The sequence below is a fragment of the Pteronotus mesoamericanus genome, unplaced genomic scaffold, assembly GCF_021234165.1.
Source record: "Pteronotus mesoamericanus isolate MK-2021 breed Mesoamerican mustached bat unplaced genomic scaffold, CSHL_Meso_final contig_1242, whole genome shotgun sequence".
Taxonomy (NCBI): domain Eukaryota; kingdom Metazoa; phylum Chordata; class Mammalia; order Chiroptera; family Mormoopidae; genus Pteronotus; species Pteronotus mesoamericanus.
In genome coordinates this window covers 2,997,410-3,020,977 of record NW_026555053.1, presented here as the reverse complement: position 1 = coordinate 3,020,977, position 23,568 = coordinate 2,997,410, and the positions used below count along the sequence as shown (strand labels likewise).

Below are 23,568 nucleotides of genomic sequence, written 5' to 3'. Positions count from 1 at the left end.
AACATTAATCTTCCAGGTAGGATGTCATTAGAAAATACCGAACACTGAAAATGTAGAACAACATACGCATGAAAATAGCATGATTACACCAAAGTGATGGGCTACACTGGTTGAAAGCAGTCATCTCCAGGGAGTGACAAGTATGACAGGGAGGGGAAACAACTCTAACTTCAGAACAAGTCCTTTAGAACTATTTGACTTTTTACACTATTAGCATGAACACGGATTTTTAAAAAAATCTAAATATAAAGCAAATAAAAAAAATGGAAACACCTGAAAGAGGATGTTCTCTACCCATAGGCTCCTTAAAATGTATTTAGGAAGCCCAAGTAATATTTTTTAAAGCCTATCAAATAATTTTTTTTATCCTCACTCAAGGACATTTTTTCACTGCATTTAGAGAGAGAGGAAGGTGGGAGGAGAGAGAGAGAAAAACATCAACGTGAGAGAGCATCATCAATTGGTTGCCTTCTCAAATTTGCCCTGACCAGGGATCGAACCCGCAACCTGGGTATGTGCACTGATGAGGAATCAAACCTACAACCTTTCAGTCTATGGGATGATACTCCAACATACTGAGCCACACTGGCCAAGGCTCAAATAATTTTGCAAAATAAAATTAGTATCATAAAAATGACCACTAAAAAAACAATTATGAAATACTCTCTTATCCTCTCCCAAAAAGGATTACTCATAAAATCAAGACCCTGTAGCTAGTAATCGGTAAAGAATGACTAATAACTGGATCTGCCAATCCCTCCATTGTGTTCTGTCCACTCCTCCTTGCTAAGTCGTTACTCAAGTATGGAGAAGTGGTTAGTAAATGATGTTATAATGTAGCCAGGGAGTGACCAACGGATTAAAAATATATTCATTGATGACTTTGGTAAGGAGAACCACCCTAAGAGCTTAGAATAAAAACAAAGTCAGCAAGTCAAAATATGGTGCTTCAACCCCTGAATTTCTGTGTCAGGACTGAGACTTCAGCCTCTTTCTAAACGGACTTTTTCAGTTCTTTCACAGAGACACGATCCTTATGACACCTACTATTTCATGAACAATAAAAGCACTGTTTCTCAAATCTGTAGTTGTAGTTAGGGAAGTGGTCTCATATCAAAGCTTTAGGAAGATACTGAATGTCTGCTGTGGCTTTTCCTTGTGGTTTAAATTACTTACAGGGTCAGTTCTTGATTTTCCATCCCAATTTTAAAGTCCCGGCCTGGTTTCCCATAGCTAAGGTGGACGTATTTGGATGGTGTCCTCTACACTGTACCCTCAGCCGCAACCCCAGCTTCGAGATTTACAGGGACTGCAAACTGTTCGGTGTTTGCTTAGGCATAATCAACACAAGTCTGCTCTTAGAAACATCACTGGTGCATTCTGAATTAGTCACATTGCCCTGCTCTCTGATTTCACATGTAAGTGACCCCATGGATAACGTGCTTGGTACAATGAACAGAACCCAGAATCACAGAGAAGGAAAGCAATTCCTGTATTCTTCAGTCTGTTCCATGGTGGTAATTTTTACCTGCGAGGCAGGATATGGGTTCAGTGGGCTGGTCGAAGAGAGCTGTCTGCTGAAACCCTGATGTGCTTCAGGGCCAGGAGACAGCGTGAGAGGGCTGACGGGCGTCTGCCGGCGCCGAGAGGGGCCACTCAGGTTTGCGGTGGGAAGAGATGGGTTGCTAAGGGAAAACAGACGAAGTGAAGGGTGGAGAGCAGAGGCACTGGGGGCAGGTGTCTGCGGGCTGCTGTTCAGGGAGGAGGAAAGTGCTGTCTTATTGAGCGTGGCCTGGATGGAAGGGTTACTCCGGGAACTCTGGAGACCTGGAAGACAGCAGATCCACAAGTTAGCAGTCCTAATTTCAGACCAGATCATTTGTTTCCCAAAGATTAAAGATAACTTAACTTCCTATGATGGATTAGGATTCTGTATGTGAAGGAGCTCCTGGGAAACTCCTACTGAACATATATCACATAGACCAACGGCGAGAAAAAGGTACCCTCGAGAGGCCTGTTTCCTCGAGGGAGGTGCCATGTGAAGGATGCTGGGGGGCAGGGCCAGGTGAGCAGGGGTAACAGAGGTGAATGTGCAGTGCGCTAAGCTCCCTTCTAAGGAGAGGGCCCAGGGCTGTGCACCAGTGTCCCCGGAAGGCCTCTGGCCCAGGCACCCTGCCTGAACACTCCGGCACTTAGGAATGTCTTTCACTGAGACAACTTTGTGTACCATGCATTTTAAGTCCCATGCACAGGAACCAGAAAAACTCGACACTGGTTCTGACATGTTCTGGAAAAAATAATGCTTGTTTGAGGAAATGACAGCCAGCGATTAAACTCAGGATTTGCAGCTAAAGCAAAAGCTGGAGGCTATCCCGGGGAATGCCGGCTTCCCCAAGACCCAAGGAAGCTACATGCTGATGCAGCTGGACTTAGGGGATCTTGGATGTCTCTGTTCACAGAGAATTGACTGGAGTCACATACGTAAAGCAATAGAATAAAAAATGACCAAAAGAACCAAAAATAAAGGTGATCACTGAAATCAACTCTTTAAACCTAAAATTCTGTTGCAAATCATCAGAGAACCTTCCGGGTGACCACCCTGAAAGGGACCACTGTCATCTGGGTGGTGAGCTCTGGTTTTCGGAGACAAGTCACGTTGAACCCAGAGTGGAAACCACAGACAGACGTCACCGAGGACCCTTCCAAAGGACCAGGGTGCCAGGCTCAGGACCGTGACTGCCAGGGCCACGGCACCTCCGGGCGGGAGAGGGAGGGGCGAGGCCTGCCCCACGCACTGACAAGAGCATGTGCCAGGGTGCAAGCAAATGCAGTCACCTGGGGCCTGGGCTGGAGACACTCACACTATACAGTAACACACAAGCCACATGATGGGTAGCATTCAATACAGCTACATGTCACGTTGTTCAGCACTTCTGAAAAGTGCAGCAAATAATTTTGAACTGTGGTAGATGTCTACTTAATGTACATATTTTTTAAGTATAAATATTGTCATTGTATTCACTGTAAATTTCCTATAATTCAAAATGCCCTCTTTTGAAATCTAGTGGGAAATTGGAGGGATCTAGAGAGACAGCTCTCACGATTAAGTATCATCCTGTGTTGATGCGAGCCACTAACACTGCTTGGCCAACGCAGGACAGAACGGACCCTCACTTCCTGACTCTCAAGTCTTATTCTCCAAGTCCTTGGTGCCCTTGGGCTGATGAGGGTGATAAAGGAGGAGGCTTAGAGGAGCTGCCGCAGAGCTGGTCACATCCAACAGGAACTGGGCCATGAGGGCAGAATGTCAACAGGGTCAAGAGCTACAAGAACAGGTACGTTGTTACATCTAACTCAGATCCACTCGCAGGCCTCCTGGCTGGGGACCACACCTATGATGAAGCCACCCGTGGACACGGGTAGGGGATGCTTACCAGAAGAGCCTCTTATGCCCAGGTGAGTCATAGCAGCAGGAAGGTTGCCCACACTGTTCCCTGTGTTCATGCTACCGAAGAGGTGGTCACCGGCGTCCAGGGTGGCTGGCAGGGGCGTTGAGTAGTGCAGGTTGGTCAGATCAGGGAGTGACCCTCCAGTGTTCAGGGTCCCCAGAAAGGGTGAGAGGCCTATGTTTTGACTGTTGTGTGGAAAAGTGCTGAAAAAGAAAATGTAAGTATTACTTTCTAAAACCACTAGGCTCTGGGGAACAGGACATGTCTGAGATGTTTCCTTGTCAAATCACAGCAGTGGGTGTCAAAGCTCCACATCCTCACACAAACTCTGCCTTTTCCTCTCCTGAGAACCTGCTTCCCTGGCCTCACCTCTCTGAAGTGCCATTTCCTTACCTATCAGGGGGACTGAGGATGCCAACCATGCCCACTTTAGAGGAATATTTTCCGAGACCAGATGAGAATACTAATGCAAAAGTACTTTAAAAATTAGAAGGCACCATATAACAAGTGAGGCACTGCTGTGTAATTTACATGGTTCTGTTTGCTGGATTTCTAAATTATCATTCCTACAAAAAAACCAAAAACCTCTGTATCAACCAGATACCTTCCAAGATACGGTTTTTCCATTACAGTGTGGAGGATGGCTTAAGGGAGCGGAAAGACAACAGGAAGGACCAATTAGAGGCTACGGCTGTGGACTGGGAAGAGGCGGAAGGGGATGGAATCAACTGAGGACACTTCATTCAACACAACACGGTCAGTAGAGCACCTCCTGGGCATCAGCCACTGCCACTAGGGCCTCAGGAGACTCGGACAAAGCCGGGAGATGGTGCCAAATAGAAAATAACCTGCTATATAATGCAATTCAGCGGTACACTGACAGTCTGGTGGTCTAAGCATGGAGACAATGCTTAGATGGGGCTTCCTGGAATTCCATCTGAGTTGAGTCTGGAGGCTAAAGAATTCAGATGATTTATGCAGGAAAATCATCGCAGGCAGAGTTCACAGCATGGGCAAAGCAGAAAGGGGTGACACCACAGTGCGTTCTAGGAACTCAAGACACTGCAGGAAGGTCAAGTTTAAGAGGGGTAGGCAGTGACGGGAGGTGGCCCTGGACAGGTGGGCAGGGAGCATATGAGGCTGGAACCGACATGCCGACAGTAAGAAGCCAGCGGACAGCTGAATACAAAGACACGGTCAGTCGTTCTTAGGACAGTGTGGCTAACAGGCTCGGGGGTGGGGAGGCCGGGTGCAGGGAGCAGAGCCTGGAGGCAGAGAGGCAAGTTTCGATGCTGCAGACCAGTCAAACAAGACACAGCCGGAGCACGGTGATGGTGAGGTGGGGCGGGTTCTCAAGGGAGCACTCAAGAACGATTCCTGATTTTCTGACTTGGGGACTGATGGAGCCACCCACTGAGACAGGAAATAGTGAGGAATAAGAGCAGCCGGGGGATAAGGGTAGGTGGTAGGGGTAACTTAACAAACCCTGCTTTAGACACTGAGTTTAAGTCGTATAGAAAGACACATCATAGGGGTGTTTGCTGAGGACAGTTCGATTGGAACAGTGGGGTGGAAGCCAAGCCAGGAGTGGACAAGTAGGAGGGCAGACTCAAGACTAAATCCTCCTGTACCGCCGGGTGTGCTGCTCTTCCGTCCAGCTGCATGTCCTGGCAGGCCTTGTGACTTTCTGAAGAGGTCAACCCTCATCTCAGCTCCGGGGGCTGTTGATGGCACTGCCTGCGGGTTTATATTTAACCAGCACAGAGGAGGCCTGCACTGCAGGTCTGCAGTAGGGAGCGCCCTGAACTCGGTGCTCCTCAAGCCTCAGGGAAAGCTCCGCCGGAGGAGGCAGTATCGAAGGCCTGCCCGAAGTAGACCGAGTTCACCCCAGACCCTGCAGAATGGGTGTTCGTGCTTGGCTAGATCATGGAAGGGTCCCATTTTCAAACTACACTATTTTGGCTCTGGGAAGACTGGCTGTTTCTGAGCTGGTTTTGGTCCCAAGCCATGGTGCAGCCTCTTGCGGCCTCTCAGCGCTCTCTCCGGACACTGCCATCAAGTCTCAAGGGGCGGGTCCTCTCTGTGAGGACCCGTGGAGCGCGTTCTCCCCTGGCAACTGCCTATCTGAACCATCTAACGGACCCCACTGGTCAGTCCCTCTTTGCACCTGTCACTGTGTGGGCTTCACGGCATCTTCCATCCCCCTGTTCTTCCCCAGTTCTAGTTCCTCATTGAACTTCATCGTCGATCTTTTTGTACCATGCACATTTTTGTAAGCTGTCTCAATTCTTTTAGGGAGTGAAATTCTATACTGCTAAACATGTAAATTCATTAATGGTTTCATAGAAACTCTTTTTCTCTTGTAAATTTTCCTATTTAGCTTCCATTAATTTTTAAAATAGTGGCAAAACGTATAGCACATACAACTTACCCCTTTTACGTGCATGGTTCTGTGACATTAGGTACCTTCGCAGAAATTCAATTAACTCCTATGTCACCAAGGTGCTAGGTGCCCACAGCGGGAGGCTGCTGGGCTCCTCTCCACGCCTGCAGGCTTCTGCTTCAAGTTGTATGCTTACCAAGAGTCAGCTGTGTTATTCTCAAACATATTTATGGCAGTTTTATTTGTTATTGCAGTTATGTAGTATAATTACTTTAAAAAAATGAAACATGAGTAGCAAAAGAGAGCTGTTGTTTGATAAAAATTCAGTTGACTTTTTTTATAAAGTTGACTTGCAATTTATAGAGAACAAGTGAGGTTTCTCAGGGTTCTGTGACAAAGTAGTATGACTTTCCTTTTGGGAAAACCTTCGGGACAGTCCCTGAGCCATGTACATAAAGAACATTACTTACTTGCCGCCTCCAACATCACAGGATCGAGGGCGCCCCGACAGGGACTGAGTCTGGGGAGAGTCACAAAGCTGGGTTACTCTCTGTAAAACTAAATTCAAGTTTTTAAAATCGTCTTTGTAAGTATCTTGGGGCTCCCGTCAGTGCAAGCGAGAGCCAGTAAGTAGTATCCTCACATAGCAGCCCTGTATGTTTTGACTAGACTTTTCCAGGCATAAGGGAGGCATAACATCAATAAATTTTCTTAATTTGATGCTTTAATAATTTATCTTCTAGATGAATATTATTTCCTCCAAAAAGGCCAATGTTTCACATTTAAATAAACATTCCTTTTCCAATTGGCCTGAAAGGAAAAGGAGAATACAAAAAATAAAAGAGAGTGAAGAAAGAAGCAATTATTATCAGAAGAAAAGAAATACGTCAACTAGGAAATAAGCTGGGGCGGGGGAGCAGGGCTTGTTGTTTGCTTGTTCACTGCAGGACCCCTGGATCTAGAGTGGCTGGCAAAGGGCGCTCAACACACACATGGGATGCTGGAAAACACGGATGAACCCACTGACTCAAGTCTTCTCCCAGAAGCGGCTCAGGGAGGGCTGCAAACCCCTCAGTGTGAAGGGCCAGGGGGGCCTCTCCCCGGAGCCAGGGGCCCTGGGCCACAGAGGAAAGTGGGTGCCGCTGCGCCCTCTACTGAAGAAGACAGCACTGCCCTCTGAGAAAAGCCTCCAAGACGACTGTGTCTCCACAGCCAGAAAGACCAAGGGGGCTGTTTATCCCATGTTTAAGGACGTGAACTTTAATCATATCTCCTTCTCCCCCCAAATGATGACACATCAAGTACACTTGCTTTTACAGAAGACCTTGCAAGCCCACTCAAATGCTGAAGAGGACCCCAGTGGACGCGGCACAAGGAAGTGGAACCAGACGAAGGAGTCTAGGCAGGTGGGGCGGTTAGGTAGAGGCAACGTGAGCAATGTCATCACTTAGGGCTGGGACGACCAACTGTTTTCTTTCAGAGGCCACCCGGCCTTCCCTGCAGGGTGAGGGGCCGGTCAAGGACCCTGGGACCTGCCTCAGCCCGGTGGGAGCGCGGTGGGGTCACCAGCACAAGCTCAGGTACAAAGGCTCAAAGGCTCGTAGAAATCATGAAACAGATGCCTTGTTTACTCACTCCCTGAGGACTCGGGTCAAATGCTCTTGGTTTAAAAAGGGATGTCTGCGGAACCAGCAATGCTGGACAGAAGCCGGGGACTGGTAGATGGTGTTGGCTGCAAAACAGGAGTGTCTGCCTGACTCGTAACAAGGTCTCAGAGCTTTTGGTAATACGAAAGATATGGGGGACTAACAGGTTTTACTGAGTGAGTCAGTTCATATGCAAATTAGAAAGCCAAGCGACCACTGCGCTACCTCATCAACTAAATGTGGCAATTTATATTTAAAGCACCATTCCCTAGTGTATTCTTCCTAGCTCTCCCCAGACAAATCCTCTCTTACTTTCCCCCCAATTCCTCATTTTCTCTTCTGCGGGGTTTTACAATGACCCCTGAACTGCAAATATTCGGTGACAACACACATGGCTACGCGCTGCTCACCCACCTCCTTGGTCTCCCACAGTTGTTTCGGCAGTGGCTTGGGAACGTTTAACAGATTCTCTTCTTTCATCGGGCCCTGGCCCGGGCCTGGGAAAGATACCGCTGGAGGGGGATGGGGGAGAAAGCACAATCATTGCGTTAGATGGCAGCCATCCTGCTTTTGGCCAAACCAATTGCCTTTGTTTAAAAAAGCGATTTACTTCACCAATATGTAGTGCTGTTCTCAGAGAGAGAACAGAAGACAAAGGGTAGCCCTTAGGAGTTAAGGGACCTGATGCCAGGAAGGGGGTTCACCGTTAGAGACACTGGCTCAGAACCACACCCGCAGCTAGGGTTCCGTGACCACAGAAACTCCGCCTCAGCCGTCATGACTGAATGCTGGAGCCCCACACAGGCACCGGAAGGGAATGGACCCCAGAAAGAAGTCACTTAAAACACAGACCACAATTTTAGAAGAAATTCTGAGAAAAAGGTTTGAAAAGTGGGAAGAAAAGCTCTAAAATAAGTTTAACTTATAGGTAGTAACACTGAGGACACAGCTGCGTGGGCGGGCGGCTGGAACGGGCTCAGGGCGAGGGGGCCCCGATTCCCCGACAGCAGGGAGCTGCGGCCGCGGCCGCACAGCTCGCCCCTCACGCCGTGCTGGCAGCTGCCCTCCCACTGTGCCCGCCAGGCTTCACCAATGCTCCCAGGCCCTCTCTGAACTGCGACAGTCCAACCACTCTGAAGAACTTATGGTGCCAACATCCTTGTTTGGTTTTCTTCCCTTCGCTTGCTAGGGAGAGCTAAGAACAGTGCCAGGGACACACTGGCTCTACAGGCGACTCTCAAACTGGAGGGCAGGAGCGATAGGTTTGAGAGCCTGAATAAAGCAAGACGATGAGCCTCTCAAGAACAAACAATCGCTCTTTAAGGCACTGATGGATGAGAGGAAAAGTTTCAAGGGCTGAGTACGGTAGCTTCGTGACTCAAGGCTGCTTCTCCTAAGAGCTTGGTCACAGGAATATGGTTGGGGCAGACGCCAAGGCCTTGAAGAGGATTGCTTCCTTAGAGAGGTTCATTGTTTTTAGTCTCTTTTTCTATCCAAGACTGGTTGGGAATTCCTCAAAGGACTCACTGGGAGAATGCAAAGAAGCTTAAGCCAGTTACTTATTTCTGTCCTAGTGGATGTTTAGGCTGAGGACAGAGACTTACTTGTGTCCTGGTGCAAGGTGCTTCCCTTTGTGATATACAAACCTAACTGAGTCCTTCACTCTCAGATTGTAAAAATCCAATGTCAGATTATGAGGATTTAGGGCACTGAGTGAACGAACGAAGGGTGGCAGGCTCCCGTCTGTTACTGGCTTTGAGTGTCATTTCAGTGGATCTCCAACATCATGTCAATCGGTTTAAAACTCAGTATCTTCTGCAACATCTGCGATTTCATTTTGTAATCAATTTATATTTTCTTCCCACTGCTTATTTACATCTGTCAATCACTGACTCTGAAAAACTTGCTAAATGAGCAGAGACAGGCAGCTGAGGAGGGAGGGATACTGGAATAACTCATAGTTTAAGTGAGTAATTTGTTAATATTTTCATGTGATGACAACTTTTGCTTCCCTGCACGATCCTGGACTCTGGGACTGTGGGGACTCAGGCGACGAGGGGCCTCTGTAACCTAACCATCCATTTCCTTTCTCGTGGCTGTGGTCCTGGGAAGCCCTAATGTTATAGAGCATCCCAGAGAAGTAAACCAATGGGCAGTTGTCAGTATTCTGGAAAGTTCTGAAACATGAGTGTTAATGGGCTCAGGGGCACAGCAGCAGACCCATCCCTACCTTCCCCACGTCCGTCATGCTCACCATCAGAGAAACCTAGTGGGAAGGGAAAAACAAACACTTTTATGTTGTGCCTTCATTTTATTTATTCACGAATTAGTCACTCTTTCCGACGTGAAATAGAATTTTGAAAATTCCAACAAACTCTGGTACACTGATTGATGTCCATCTAAGGTACATTAGCATTTATGCTAAAATTAAGATGGATATGGCCAATTTAAATCTAAAGTTGGTTCCCATCTACCTTTCTCCTCCTTTAAAATGATCTCATTCTTAAATTGTTTTACTGCCTCTGTCCTGAAAGAAAAACAATTTACAAAGTCTGAGAACCTCTCATCAGCTTACAAAGTCAAGAAGTATGGATCGGAACCTCTTCCAAATGCTTTATCCTGGGGAAGGGAAGGTGCCTCGCTGCTTCCCACTTAGTGTGAGGGCCCAGAGGAACAGGCTGGAAGTTCCATGCTATATGCTGTTATACAGAGTCAAATTATTTTTAAAAAATAATTTATCTATAGTCTCTGTCAACTTAAATAGTATATGGTGATAGCTTTTCACAAAAATTTAACATTTTGACTTTGAATAAATTCTGGCTGCATAAAGTATTTTTAATCCATAAAATAGGTTGCTAATGACAAGTGCAGTGCATCCGATTGCTCTAAGCTAAACCCAAAGACTCGTTCGTGCCCGGAATGTACGGTAATTATTCTCCTTGGAGGCATCAAATATACCAAATGAGTTTTCAGTATAAAATCAGGAGAAAATTTTAAGTTCTAACACTTTAAATGTAGGCTTACTTGAAGTTTAGATATGTTTCTGGGTAAGCTTAATCTGTAAGTTAACCTGACTAGTCTAGAAAGACTTAAAATATCTATCAATCATTATACAACATATATGAAGTTCCTACACTAAATGCTAGATGTGGCCAAGTGACAGAGTGTAGGGGAGAAGCCAGCACCCAGGTTTGAATTTTGGTGACCAGGGAGATGGTGCTGGCAATACCTGATATGCCAGCAGCAAGCTAACATATGACCCAAAGATGCAAGCCAGGATTTTTAATCATAGGACACAACTATAAACAAAGGGTTCCAAATAAAAACGAGCAAGTTGCGGTGGGCTCTCCGGGAAGAGCACACTCACTTGTACCTGTCCCACAGGGGTCAGGATGGCAGCGACCGAGACCGCACCCATGTCCAAGGAACCTCATGGCCTCAGAGCCGCAGAGGGGGCCTCCTGCCTCAGTGCATCCAAGTCCATGCTCCCTCTCCCCGCACCCAGGCCTGACAGATCCCATGCCTCGCACAGTCTCGCCTCCCTGACTAGAGGGGTGGCAAGAGGCGGATCATCTAACCAAACTGGGTCCTTTAAGAAGCCTCCGGGGCGTCAGCCTCCTCATTCTGGGCCCTCCTGCCATCTAGGTGACACTTTTTGCCCCTCTGTATGGCCTGGGATGCGTGTACCTGTCCCCCCCGCCCCGGTGTCATGGACAGGTTCACTTATTCCAGGGCTACCTGCATTTAAAAACTTTTCCTTAACTACTCAGTTCAAAATGTGTTGCCTGTTGCAAGGTCACTGACATTCGGGCCTCTGTCTGCCCCAGAGGTGCAGCTCGGGGCTCTGGCCCCCAAAGTCGGCCGTGCTCAGCTTCCAGAGCCCAGGGTACAGAGGAGACAAGCATCCCGCAATCTTCAGCCTGCGGCTCTCAGGCTCCTTTCTGAAAGGACGCGAACCACCCCAGGCCCTTTGTCACAGGCTGGCCAGGAGCCAAGGAGGTTTAAGGGACAGTCCTAGGCTGTGGGGCAGGGAAAGTGTCACAGAGAGCCCTTAACCATCTCAGTATGTGTGTGAAATGATAATTAAGCTACATGGGCTGCCAGGGAAAGGATCGACATTTCTTTTTATGGATTCTGGATAATTAAACAAGAAGAGAGAAATTATAAAAATCTCGTTTGGTTGTATAAAAGTTTGTTTCTGCCATTTATATCAACGGCTTATTACTTATGCCTAATTGTCATGTGACTCAATAACCATTATGAAAATTGCTACTCATGTATCAGCATAATGGCCCTATTTTCTTGGGACACAAACCCCTGCTCGTGAGTGTATCCAAGTGCACTACTCATGTAGTCAGGCTTTGAGCAGATGCATCTTTATCACCCATTCACAACAACAACAACATAAGCCAGTGGGGACATTCATCAACGCTACATCATCACACTCAGGAAAGGTTCCCAGGGATGGGGAGTTAGTGCCGCTTCTGCTACAAAGCCCCATTCTGGGCTCCAATTATATTTTCCCATCATTTGTTTAATCTTTACTTTATTTGGTTGGTCCTATAATAAGAAATACCTTTTTGCAAAGCTAGTTGATATTTTTAAAATCTAAAAGGAAAAGAAAACGAAAAACTTCAATGAATTACAAGGGGAAAATGCATGAAACTATTTAAAATAGCTCCCACCAGCAAATATAATTCTCCAGAAATAATTCCCATCCTTGGAGACTCGAATAATATTTTAGACACACTGGCTTCCCATGTAAACACACCCATATTTGGATGTGTTTCTGAGTCCTGCGAGACTTGCCACTGTGCAGAAGCCGCCGCGTGGTTCATGCTGGAGGGCAGCCCGCCTTCCACGGCTGTCAAACGTTCAGCTGCTGAGGTGACAAGAAGCGCCCACCACGATTCTCAAGTTGACCCAGGAATTCTGCTCTAGGATGTCTTTCTCTCTCTGCTTTTACTCTCTATCGGGATCAACATTTTTACCTTCTTGCCTTTCTTATTCACCCTCTCTTACACCTTCTGACATTTCTCACTTCTTCCCTCCAAAGGTTACATCACTCTTAGCATAAATACTTAACTCAATTAATCACTTTCTTTATTTTCTCTTTGTATGCAAACCTTAGAAGCTCCTTACTTAAATTTCCTACGATTTCCTTGTTCTCTCTAGGCCTTTGGCCCTTGTTAGAGTAAACTCCGCCCAGAAGGAGGGGCAGAGGCAGAAATGCAGCCCTTTATTCAGAGCTCCAGGGTAAAAACCTATCTGCCCGGTTGGCTCCCTCTGCAGGGAGACTAAGATCTTACTGGGTCACAGGCCCCCACCAATCACAGGCTCTGCTTCTCCTGGACTTGCTTTGTGTCTCCCCATCTCAACCCAGTATGAGCTAAACTACTCCACCTGCCCAGGGAGCCAGGTCTCTAACCCACACCCAATTCCAACGTAACTGCCAGATTTACTCTCATTTCCCCATGTGGGGACACACAGCTAGATGGCCTCACCCTTTGCAAGCAAACAACTGCCTAGACAAATGTGGTCATCTCTTAATTGCACCAAGGGGACAAATATAGCAACAATCGTTATTAAGTCCTATCCCTACTCTATGCAAGAAAATAAGACCAGGCACTTTTGCCTCCGAAGGAACAGATTATTTAGGCTTTAAGTTGTCTAAAAAGTAAAGAAACCAGAGAAGCTGGTGTTACCTGGACTGAAGATTTATTCACCTGTTTCATGATCAAACACATAGTCCTTCCTGTTTGTGGACTGACTGGTGTATGGAAGGGATACTTCAAAACCATTGTTCCTACTAGATTATAAAGCCCAGAAAGGCAGGCTTGGACTGTGTCTTACAGAGCAAGCCTCATTTCAGGTGCAGGCTCGAGGCCAGCGTGTAGCGTCTCCACACTGCCCCGCCACGGAGGGCTCCCCGGGGACAAGACCAGGAAGATGCTGATGGTAAGAAATCTACCCTGAGCCCATCAGTGAAGCACAACCACGAGAAAGGCAGTCACAAGTGACATAGGTGCCGAGACATGACACGGGTGCATGTAGGAGCTTTGTGGTGTGAGAAGCATGTGGGCAGTTCTGGGCTGGCAAAGACAGGAAGGTTGAGGATGGTGACAAAGCTGAGGTGTTGGCCAGGAAGCCAGGAAGGAGTTAAAAGGGGGAGAGATGGGAACAGGAGGAAACGGTAGTAGAACCTGACCTGGTCCCCACGGCTGACCTGGGGAGTGAGGAGAGGAGGGAGGGGCGGGGCCAGGCCAGGGCCTGGAGCTCCTGTCATCACAGATGGAGAGGTGTGGGCTCTCTCCTGGGGGTCGGGGGTGGTAGCACTGAGGACTGTAAGCAGGGGACTAATGTGATCAGATCCGAGCTCCCTCTGGAAGCAGATGGCATGAAGATGCTTTTCCTACTCCTGGTCGCTTCCTGGCTCTCTCCTCCCCTTTACTCACTCTGGCCCAAGGGAGGTGGAACAATGCCCTACCCAGTGAAATGGGGCACAACCAAGCAGGCCATGCCCAGCCCCGGTCCAGCCCCGCTACTTCTCCAGGCGTGTCTGCTCTGCTCAGCCCTGCCCTCCCGTCTGCCCTCGGCCCTCCCGTGGCGGCTGCCCAGGCCAGGGCTGCAGGCAGCTGGCCTCATGCTGGGGTTCAGCCCTAACAGGCACAGACCCACAAAGAGAGGCCATGCGCACTTGTCATTAATAAAGATGGTATTTGGCTCTCTCGGTCACTTTCGGTTTTACTCTCAGTTTGTTCAGATCCTAGATGAAGAGAGGACCATCAGAGAACCCACACAAAACTGGGTTAGACCTACACAGGACTGGAAATAAGGAGACCTGTTATGAGGTTACGACGAGTCCACATCAATGTAATGAGTATGGTGGGGAAGAACGGCAACTGCCGGGCCGGGAGATGCCCCAGAGGGGGAATCTGCCATGGGCGAGGCAGAAGCAAGGTATGTGACCTCATGAGCTCCATCCTCATTTCCCATGAGCACACACAACTTTCCCCTGCCAGCTTCTTCTCTGAAGACTACTAGGCGGGGGAAGTGCACACACCAGGTAAGAGACCCTAACAGAAAACACAGGCAGAAAGCACGGCCGCTGTGTCTTACCTGTGTATGGGGCTGGCCAGGCTGACTGGCCGCCTCCTCCATAGGGGTCCTGAGGCTTGGTGCTGAGAGCACTTGTGTGAAGAGCAGAATCAGAATTGGTCCTAAGGGGGAAAGGAGAGAAATCTGGCTGAAAATCCATTTTTCCTTAGTGAAAATGCAATATTCTTTGCTTAACATTACCGATGGGAGAAGAGGTAAGGATAATGGTTTACGATAATCCATAAAATGAGGGTTTTGGACCTACCTGAAGTCCTTCACATCAGTAACAGCCCCTGAGGATCACCCACACCCAAAAGACTTGAATCGGTACTCGTATAGCTTTATGCCTTGAAGCTGACGCATGGCGTAATGATCTATTTCAACAGGGCCTCGGACGTGGGGCCTCCTCTAGGACCTGCCTGTCCTTCCTCTTGAGTGAGGATCGCCTACAGCAGCGGCTCTCAGCCTTTCCAGGAAGAGTGCAAGTTAAGGCGACTTTCAATTAATACTGAAAAGCTCTTGGCCCTTTCCCACGTCCTCCGATGAGTGCAGTGGCGGCCTGCGGGAGCTATAGCCATGGGACCCCACCATAGACGGGATCATAAGCACAGAATCCAGCTGTCGTCAGGAGGTTTGTTAAAGGGATCTCAACACGATTCTTCTCAATAAATGTTTTGTTTTGGAAAACTGAACTGTTTCTTAAAAAATATTTATGTTAACATATGCTGGATTTATTTTTGTTTCACTATTTTAAAATTCATTAATAAGTAACATTTAAATCTCTCTCAACTTAATTTCTACTATCAGATAAATATCAATAGATATACCCAAATAAACAGACACTCTAGCGTCTCAATGGTTTCAGGCGGTAAAGGAGTCCAAAGACAAAAAGCTTGGGAATCACTGATCTATAGCCTATTTCTGAAGTCCCCTTAGACAGCTCCAATTTATATACAGCCTCGATCCCAAGAGATGGTTATTGTCTCAGGGAAGGTCAAAGTGTGCCATTAAAAGAACTTGTGGCCTTTACATCAGCCTGAGATGCTACTCTGTGGTCAGTTGCAGGTGACGACCCCACATGGCCTGGCTGCACGGGCAGGGCTGCCTTCTGACAGGCCACGGGGTTTGGAGCCCGTGTGCGCCCTGGGAGCACAGAGCTCTGCCTCCAGACCCAGCTCTTTAAGAATCAAAGAGACTCAGTAGAGAACATCGGAGGTAGAGAGACAACTGGGAATTTATTAAGTGTAATAATGGAATTGTGGGGTTTTTTTTTAAAGGTTCTTATCAGTCTTATACCATTAGATGTAGTTACAGGTGGAAGGCTGTGTCCAGCCAGTGTGGGATGTGGGTGGGGGTTCAAGAAGAAACAAGACGGGCAGCGTACTAAGGACCAGCGCTGAAAGATGAGCACAGAGGCTGCTTCTGACTTTTTCCTTTTGTGTATGTTTAAAATTTTGCACTATAAAGGTTGTTTTTTTTAATCCTAGTTTCATCACATATTAGCTAAATGGCCTTGGATGAGTCCTTAACCCTTTAGAATAGGAAAAAAAACCCTCATTCTTATAGGATGATATCAGGATTGAAAAAATGTCCAGCAGAGACACTCACCACTGGAGCCTGGCCCAAAGCGATCGTGACAAGAGCTAAGACTTATTGACTACTTACCATTCCTGTGTATTATCTAATCTTCACAACTATCCCTTGATATAGGCACTATTATCCTTTTCCAAATGAGGAAACTGAGGCACAGGGCAGTTAAATAACTTGTTCAGGCCACACTGTCAGAGGCAAGCCTATAGTCCCACCCCAGACTCTATGTTCCTACACTGTGCTGTTCTGTCCTCCGAGGATATTCAGTAAGTGGTGGCGGCTTGGGGTTGCTTTTTCTTTTCTTTTCTTTTTTTAAAACTTCATATAAACACAACGGATAGGAACAGACTCTGGCAACTAGATGATAAAGAACATCAGACAATCAAGTGGACTGGTCCTCCTGAAAAACTATTTCTATTAGGAAACAACACATGTACCTGTTAAGTGCAGATGTTAGCCTGAAGCCAGGATGCTTTTCTTCTTTCCAAGGAGGATGATGCCTTTAAAAATAGAATAACATAAAAAGAAAAGTAATTCAATCCACAAGCAGTGAAGCAGAGGCTCAGACCTGGGCCTGAGAACGCCTCACCTGGCCGCACAACCTGAGGGAGGTCCCTTCAAATCGCCCATTTGCTCTTCATTGTCAAAACGAGGTCAGACTGAATGCTCTCTCCAGTTCATACGATTGCTGATTTCAGTGCTAAAAACTACCACAAACCCATGAGCAAAGGATTGGCTAGCTGGGCATATAAAGAGTTTAAAAAAGCAGTGGACAAAAAAGCACTTGTGAGTCCCTTTTGAAATAGTTCAAATCTGCGATAGAGGCTCTCTGGGGGATAGAACGCCTTAGTCCAGATGTGTAAAATGGCCCCCTCGTCACACACCCAGAGTGCGCGCGGGGAATGCCGGGGCAGCCCTGGGTGCGGAGGCTTTGCGCTCCCTCACAAGTGGCCAGGAAAAGGAATAGAACCGCCACTGTTACCCAGTTTAGGAAAACACCCATCCAATCCTAGTGCTCTAGGACGTGTACAATTTTTCTCAAATATAAATGTTAAATTATCAGTTTGGAAATATCTTTTTATGATTTAAAATACTGTATTTACCCTACAACCTTGGGTCCCAAGATTCCTGAGTGTAGTCGAAAACCCGCCTGAGGCAGGGCCGGCTGTTGCCCACCTTCACACGGACCTTTGCCGGGTCCTGCCTACACCATCCACAGTCAGTGCTTGGTTAGCACGTGCCCGGGAAGTGGACAGAGGGCACACCTCGACCAGAGAGCTAAAAGCTTCCAGTGTGTACACTTCAGATGCCTCCCAAGTCTGAATGGTACCACACACACGGTGGACGTAGCAATCTTTTTGGTTAATTTTATATTGTTACCCTCTATGCAAAAAAGAAAAAAAAAACCTATTTGGGGGAAGGTGTATACCCTTTGTAGACCAAAATATTCAGAGAAAGTCTTAATCAAATCTACTGTGTAAATTACCTCTTTGGTAGCTTCCCAAAGCTTATTTATGTTCCTTTCCAAAGCTTCCTTTTTAAACACCCTGAAGACAGGCGTTTACTTTTCCATGTCTCGGATATCAGAATAACAAGTCAGAGTATTATAGTGGTAAAATGTATTCCACATGTATTTCTATTTGGTTTTAAAAGTGAAGACCTAGCTTTGTTTAAATAACTTTTCATTTTACACTTTCATATAGGCCTATGATTACACATGAAAAGACAAGTTTTCTAAGAGCAAATGAGAGTCTATGCTCTATATTAGCAATTACTAAAACAGCATTCAAGGTAGGTAAAATAAAGTGAAAGCATCCAAAAATAACACATGTCCATCATATCTTTAAAATAGGGTTTGCTTACCTTGGCCAGCTCTCATCCAGGGGCTGTGAGGAGTAATTGGCTCCGAAAGAACTACCGTCAAAGTAAAAATTTTAATAAGGAAAAATAAACTTAATGAAAAGATGAAACAGAATTAAGACACTGGAATTATGGGGAGTTCAACAACTGAGTTTGGGGCTCTTATCTTCGTCTCTACACCCACTAGCTTTTCCTCCAGGCTTTCTCATATCAACTTCCTCTGGAGAGTCCGTTCCCCTGTCTTCTATCCAGTGCCGTCTCTGCATGATTCAATGATTCACACAGGGTGTTTCTTATTTTTCACGCCTGCCTCGCATGCGTTTTTGTTTGTCAGAATGCCCTCTGCCCCCACCCCAGACCCAGGGAGGCTCTCACTCTTTGTCCCATGTCCCAGTCCCAGGGGAGGGACCCAGGCCCAGCATTTCCACCAGGCACCTTCCTCCCCTGGAAACAGCGACTGGCTCAGGGGTGGACTGCGACGCTGACAGGACCAAAGAGTGTCTCTGACGGGATGCAAAAGCAGCTCCTGCTGCAGAGGTGGCGAAAGCCTGTCTGCGCATAACAGCACAAAGGTGGCCCTTCACAGATACAGAGTGTCTGTGCTGTCGTATGAACCCTCGGACCTAGCTTTTGGTGACATGAGCCAATAAATTTCCTCTTTTCAAATTAAGGAGGGTTCCTGTTACTTAAAACCAAAAGAGCTGCCTGTGACGGTGGAGAAATTTAAACCTCCTTATGTGGCGGGAACTCCATTTCACGCCGCCTGTGCTGTTGCAGACGCACAGAGAAACAAGCGTGTCCCGCAGACCACGCGGAGGGCAGTGGAGGCATTCTGGTTACTTTAGTTCCTTGCACCTAAAGAACAGCTCTCTACAACGTTTTCGATTATACTTCTCTCCCGCTAAAAACACACAATGATTCTCAATGCGAGAAGCCATCATGCTTGTACTCAGGAGGAAACCAGAGCCTGGAGGGAGACGGGCCGACAAACAGGCTGGGCTGGGCATCCCAGGCGGACACAGAATCTGGCGTAAGTAAAATGTGGGTACGAAACTAATGAACTCTTAACAATTTAGTGTGAAATATTTCCTTGCCAGGAGCTTTACAGTTACAAGTTTCACTTTGTATTAGTTTTGTGATGTCTAGTTATCTTATTTATCTGAATATTTTTTCAAATGAGAGACCTTTCTTCAACATTAACTATTAGACTGAATTATATGAAGTGCAGATTAGAAGAGACCACAGGAGGAGACTGAAGAGGAAACAGCAGTAAAGAAACGAGGAGGCCTCTGAGAGGCAGGACATGCAGCGCGCTGGCCATTTGGCAGCAGCCACTGGGTCTCTCAACCTGTGGTAGCTGCCTCTCTCTTTTTTTTAGAGTTTGATGGCTCTATCCAGAAAAGCTTAGTTTCATCAAGTAGGAGGGAAACGCTTCTCTCAGTGTCTGCCACCCCTGAAGCTGTGAAGCAGTTGTCCGGCACTGGTAATGCAAACATAAAATCAGCGTGCAGTGGTGCGGCAGAAACATCACGGTCCAACGCCAGTTCTTCCGCGCGGAGGTACAGTCAGCCCTGTAGCCTTGCTGATGGTAATGTCACACGGCCCCTCGTGTGCAATGGAGAGCACCACTCACCTGGTGCTCCCGTTGGGAACCTAGAGTCTCCTGAAGTCCCTGCAGGCCTGAGGAGGGAAATCCCTGCCTCAGTCAGCTGACAAGGGGCTCCTACTCCTTCTGTACTCAGGGCGCGTTAGAGGGAAAGTTCTTGCTCCTCCCCAAAGAAAGAGAGCAGCTCTTCTGGTGAAAAGAGAAGACATCTGTTGGCCCGTTCACCCGTGGGTGGGGACACTGAGCCACAGAAGTTCCAAACAAGTTCCACCCTGTCTTTTGAGTGCTGCCCGCCCCCAGGCTGGTGAGCAGAGCGGGGTTCTTCTTTTGGCTTCCTGTTCCCATGTGGTGTGTGCACCTGGGGCTGGGCGCAGGAACTGCCCTCTGGAGGTGGCCTGGGGCTGCCACCTTCTCCCCAACCCTCTGGAGATCTGATCTACCAGGAACAGGGCCAGTAAGGCAGGCCTGTGACCTTTCACGTGGCTGGTGGGATAAGTGAACTTGGAGTTGGCTTCATTGAACCCACCCACCAAGATGCGTTCCAGAGTCAGATTTAACATATAAAACTGGTCACAATCTTGGGTCCTTCCTCATTTCTCAACCATGTCTTCACCCTCACTCTACACTCTCTTGGCCTTTTACCTCCAACTCTGTCGTGCAGGACACACGTGAAAGGCAAATGTTAAGGGAGGTAGATGAGTAGCATCTTTTTGAGTCTCTGTGTCCACAAGGACGTCTTCCTGTTTCCCCTAGTGCACCAGTGAAAGACAGGCGGCACGTGGAATTTTGGAGTCTGAATTATTTTCCCCTTAGAATTCTAAAATCCAGCATTTCCTTGTACTTTGAGATGAAAATCTCTAATGGGTATGAGGTAAAAATTGAGTTTTTTGAGCCAATAAATTTTGGAAACCCTGGGTTAAAGGTAAGTTTCTTAACTGCAGGGCTTCTAAAAGCCCTGATATTCACAGACAGACCCCAAGAAGGAGGGCACAGTGTTTCTTAAATGTAACACAAAGAAGCAGTGTCCTATAAACCAATGTCCTGAAATCTTCACCTCATTGTATGAAGAGTCAAAGCAAGGCCTAATCCAAAGAAGACAGCCCTTCCTGACTGGCAGGTCTCAAGGCATCTCTTCCTGGCTGTGCGCACCAGTTTCCTAGATGCAGCTTACTCGCAGACCTTCCTGGGAATAGAAATCAGAAATGCTCTAAATGTTTGTTTTACTCTTTCTAAAAACACACCTCTTTTAGAGGAAGTAATTTTCTATGATTCGCCAGTGTTTCCCCTTCCTTTTCAATGTATTACCCACAGGTCTGGGATACTATTACATTTGCTGTACATTTATGTCAATGGTGCAGAAAGTCAACAAGACGGCGTTTGGGATGCATGTTTGCTGCCGTGAGGAGTGACAGGGCTGGTGAGGACATAAGTGGCTGCAAAAAGGCAGAAGGGCTCCTACCCTGGGCCCCCAGGCCCGGTCCCCGCCTCTCCTCTGCCTTCAGAGTGGCCCCGGCCAGCGCCCCACTGGGCAGCGCGCGGCTCTGTGCTCGCGGTGCCCGCCCACACCAACAGCAGAGCTCGCTGCACCAGCCTCCTCTGTGGTGACAGCCGCCCACCGCGGAAGGAATCTCCCCCTGCCACAGCCCTGCTTGTTGTGGCTGCCCACTCTGGGAGGAAGCTGGAACATTTGTTAAACAATGTCTGTTTCATCTGAGATCACTATATCATAGGGCTGAACCCTTGTCCAGGCCAGTGTGCCCATTCTAAAGTAACACCCAAGCAACAGCTGTAACAAGAGAAATCTGAATGCAACTTTTCTTTTTGTTCTAACAAAGATTCAAACCAGTGTTAATAGTTTCAAATGATAAAACTTCATCAAGGAGGCAACAGACAAGCGGAAAAGGCAAAATCAAATGAATGCAGGCCATATAGAAAAGATGAAATCACAGTCCCCTTCCTCTAGGTTCTCCTGAAAGTATTAATATCTCCAACATAAGATCATTCCACTCCCATATGTTGCTGGACCTCATAGTCCCTTGATTCCTCAGAAGAGACTTGCTGTTCATTAACGGGCAGGCCTATCCGACAGAACTTTTTCTGAATGAGATGTCCAGTCCCGGGACCCCAGTTAGGTGCTTAAGAGGAGAATCTAGAAACATCTCATGATCTGTGAATCAGACTTTTACTGTCTGCTGAGCAACCTCCATTCATCTGTATGTTACCTGGGTCCCTGCTTCTCCTCCCCTCCGGAGCCCACCTGCTCTGCTCTGCTCTCAGAGGCTGACCCGCACACAGGGCCGGGTCAGAGCCTGTGATTCACCACCTGAAAAGGGACAACGTCCCTGAACCACAGCGTGGCCTTCCCTTCTGCGACTCGGCACAAGTTATTCCCTTCCCAGTGACCTTCCTCTCTCATCACTTACAGCAGTCTAAGATTATTGTCTTAATCATTTTTTTTTACCTGTTTGCTGTTTGTCATTTCCCACAGGACTGTAACCTTAAGAAAGCGGGGCATGTCTGTCTCATTCACCACTGAGCCCCCAGTGCTTAGAACAGTGCCTTGTACAGAGAAGCAGCTCTGTAAATATCTGTTGGATAAACGAACACATTATCCTCTTACTTACCCTTCAAGCCTCAGATTGCCCTCTAGGGTGCCGCCCCCCACGCCCAGGCCGGCCGGCTCAGGCTGCCCTGTAAGCTGGCACGGCCCCCGGGCTGCCTCCTCTGCAGCCACTGTGCTGGACCGCGTCCTCACCTCGCTGCCTGCTGCGCTGAGCTAGAAGCATCCTGAGGGCAGGGACCACGCTACGTTTGCCTTAATATCAGCAGCGTCTACCTCAGCACCTGACACCAGCAGATATTTAAGTCGTTATGTGAGTGAACATTCCTTTCTGTGGCTTTTCTTTAGTCCCCTCCTCCTCCAAGTTATTCCTTCAGTTATAACAGCTGTGAGCATGTGTGTATATTTAGACTCTACTTGCTGCAAAAAGGATCTGAGATAACTACACATACACACACACACACACACACACAAATATACAGTATTTAGAGAGAATGCCTACACAGAACTGAGAAACAGAAAAAGACATTGTTAAGTCAAGCAAAGAAACACTCACAGGCTTTTGCTTGAATATTCCAAGAGATCTGGGCAATGGTTTGAGGCAGCCCCCCTGCCCACCCCCAAACGTGTGAATTAGCTGAGGCCCTGCCTCAACGCTCCTTTCCCTTTGCGTTCCGTGTGAAAGTCACCACACATCCCAGAAAGGAATTCTCTACATCAGTTGTCATCTCCCTTTCTCTAGTAACAGCCACACGGTAAACGGTGAGGAGTCGGCGTATCTCCCTCAACCGATGTGCTACGTCCCTAGGGGCGGAACAGGGGGCAGAAATAACTGCCCCAGGGAACATCCTTTGCCAAGTAGATGAAAAACTGCAGGGAGCCCGAAGGCAAGAAAAGCAGCGGCCTCCTCTGAGCCCCGACAACTCCCCCATGGGCCTTCCGAGCGTGTGGTCCTGGGCACACCCGGCGGATGTGTGTGGACGGTGAGGGGAAGGGCCCCCGCCGGGCAGCCAGCCTACCCTGCGCCGAGTCTGGGCGCCCCCAGCTCAGCAGTGGAATCTTGGGCAAGTAACTCTGGCACTCAGTTTCCTCACTGGAAAATGGGGTTAAAAAAATAAACCACTCAGTAAGTCTTGAGGACTAAATGACATGTGAACTGCCCAGCACAGTGCCTGGCATGGGGAGGTGCTCAGTAAACATGGGTGTCCTCCCCCCACTTCCTGGTTTTCAGGCTCCTGAAGCCAATTCTGCCATCACTGCCAGGAATTCAGCTCTGCAGCGAGACTCTCCCCGCCTCTGTGCCGTCCTCCACCTCCGTGTGTGAGGAGTGGAGAAAGCAGGGCCCCCCAGCACGATTATTCTATGTCCTCACCCCA

At 47.7% G+C, this 23,568-nt stretch overlaps 1 protein-coding gene across 1 annotated transcript in view; it reads right to left on the bottom strand.

Annotated features, from left to right (window-relative positions):
- Nucleotides 1–23,568, bottom strand: part of CRTC3 (CREB regulated transcription coactivator 3) — a 70,639-nt gene that overhangs the window by 5,577 nt on the left and 41,494 nt on the right. The window contains exons 4-11 of the mRNA XM_054589313.1: nt 18,030–18,091; nt 16,604–16,666; nt 14,598–14,698; nt 9,709–9,744; nt 7,893–7,990; nt 6,303–6,352; nt 3,435–3,652; nt 1,529–1,827 (exon numbers count right to left, since the gene is read on the bottom strand). Of these exons, the coding sequence (XP_054445288.1) occupies nt 1,529–1,827; nt 3,435–3,652; nt 6,303–6,352; nt 7,893–7,990; nt 9,709–9,744; nt 14,598–14,698; nt 16,604–16,666; nt 18,030–18,091 (927 nt within the window). The remainder of the gene's footprint in view (nt 1–1,528; nt 1,828–3,434; nt 3,653–6,302; nt 6,353–7,892; nt 7,991–9,708; nt 9,745–14,597; nt 14,699–16,603; nt 16,667–18,029; nt 18,092–23,568) is intronic.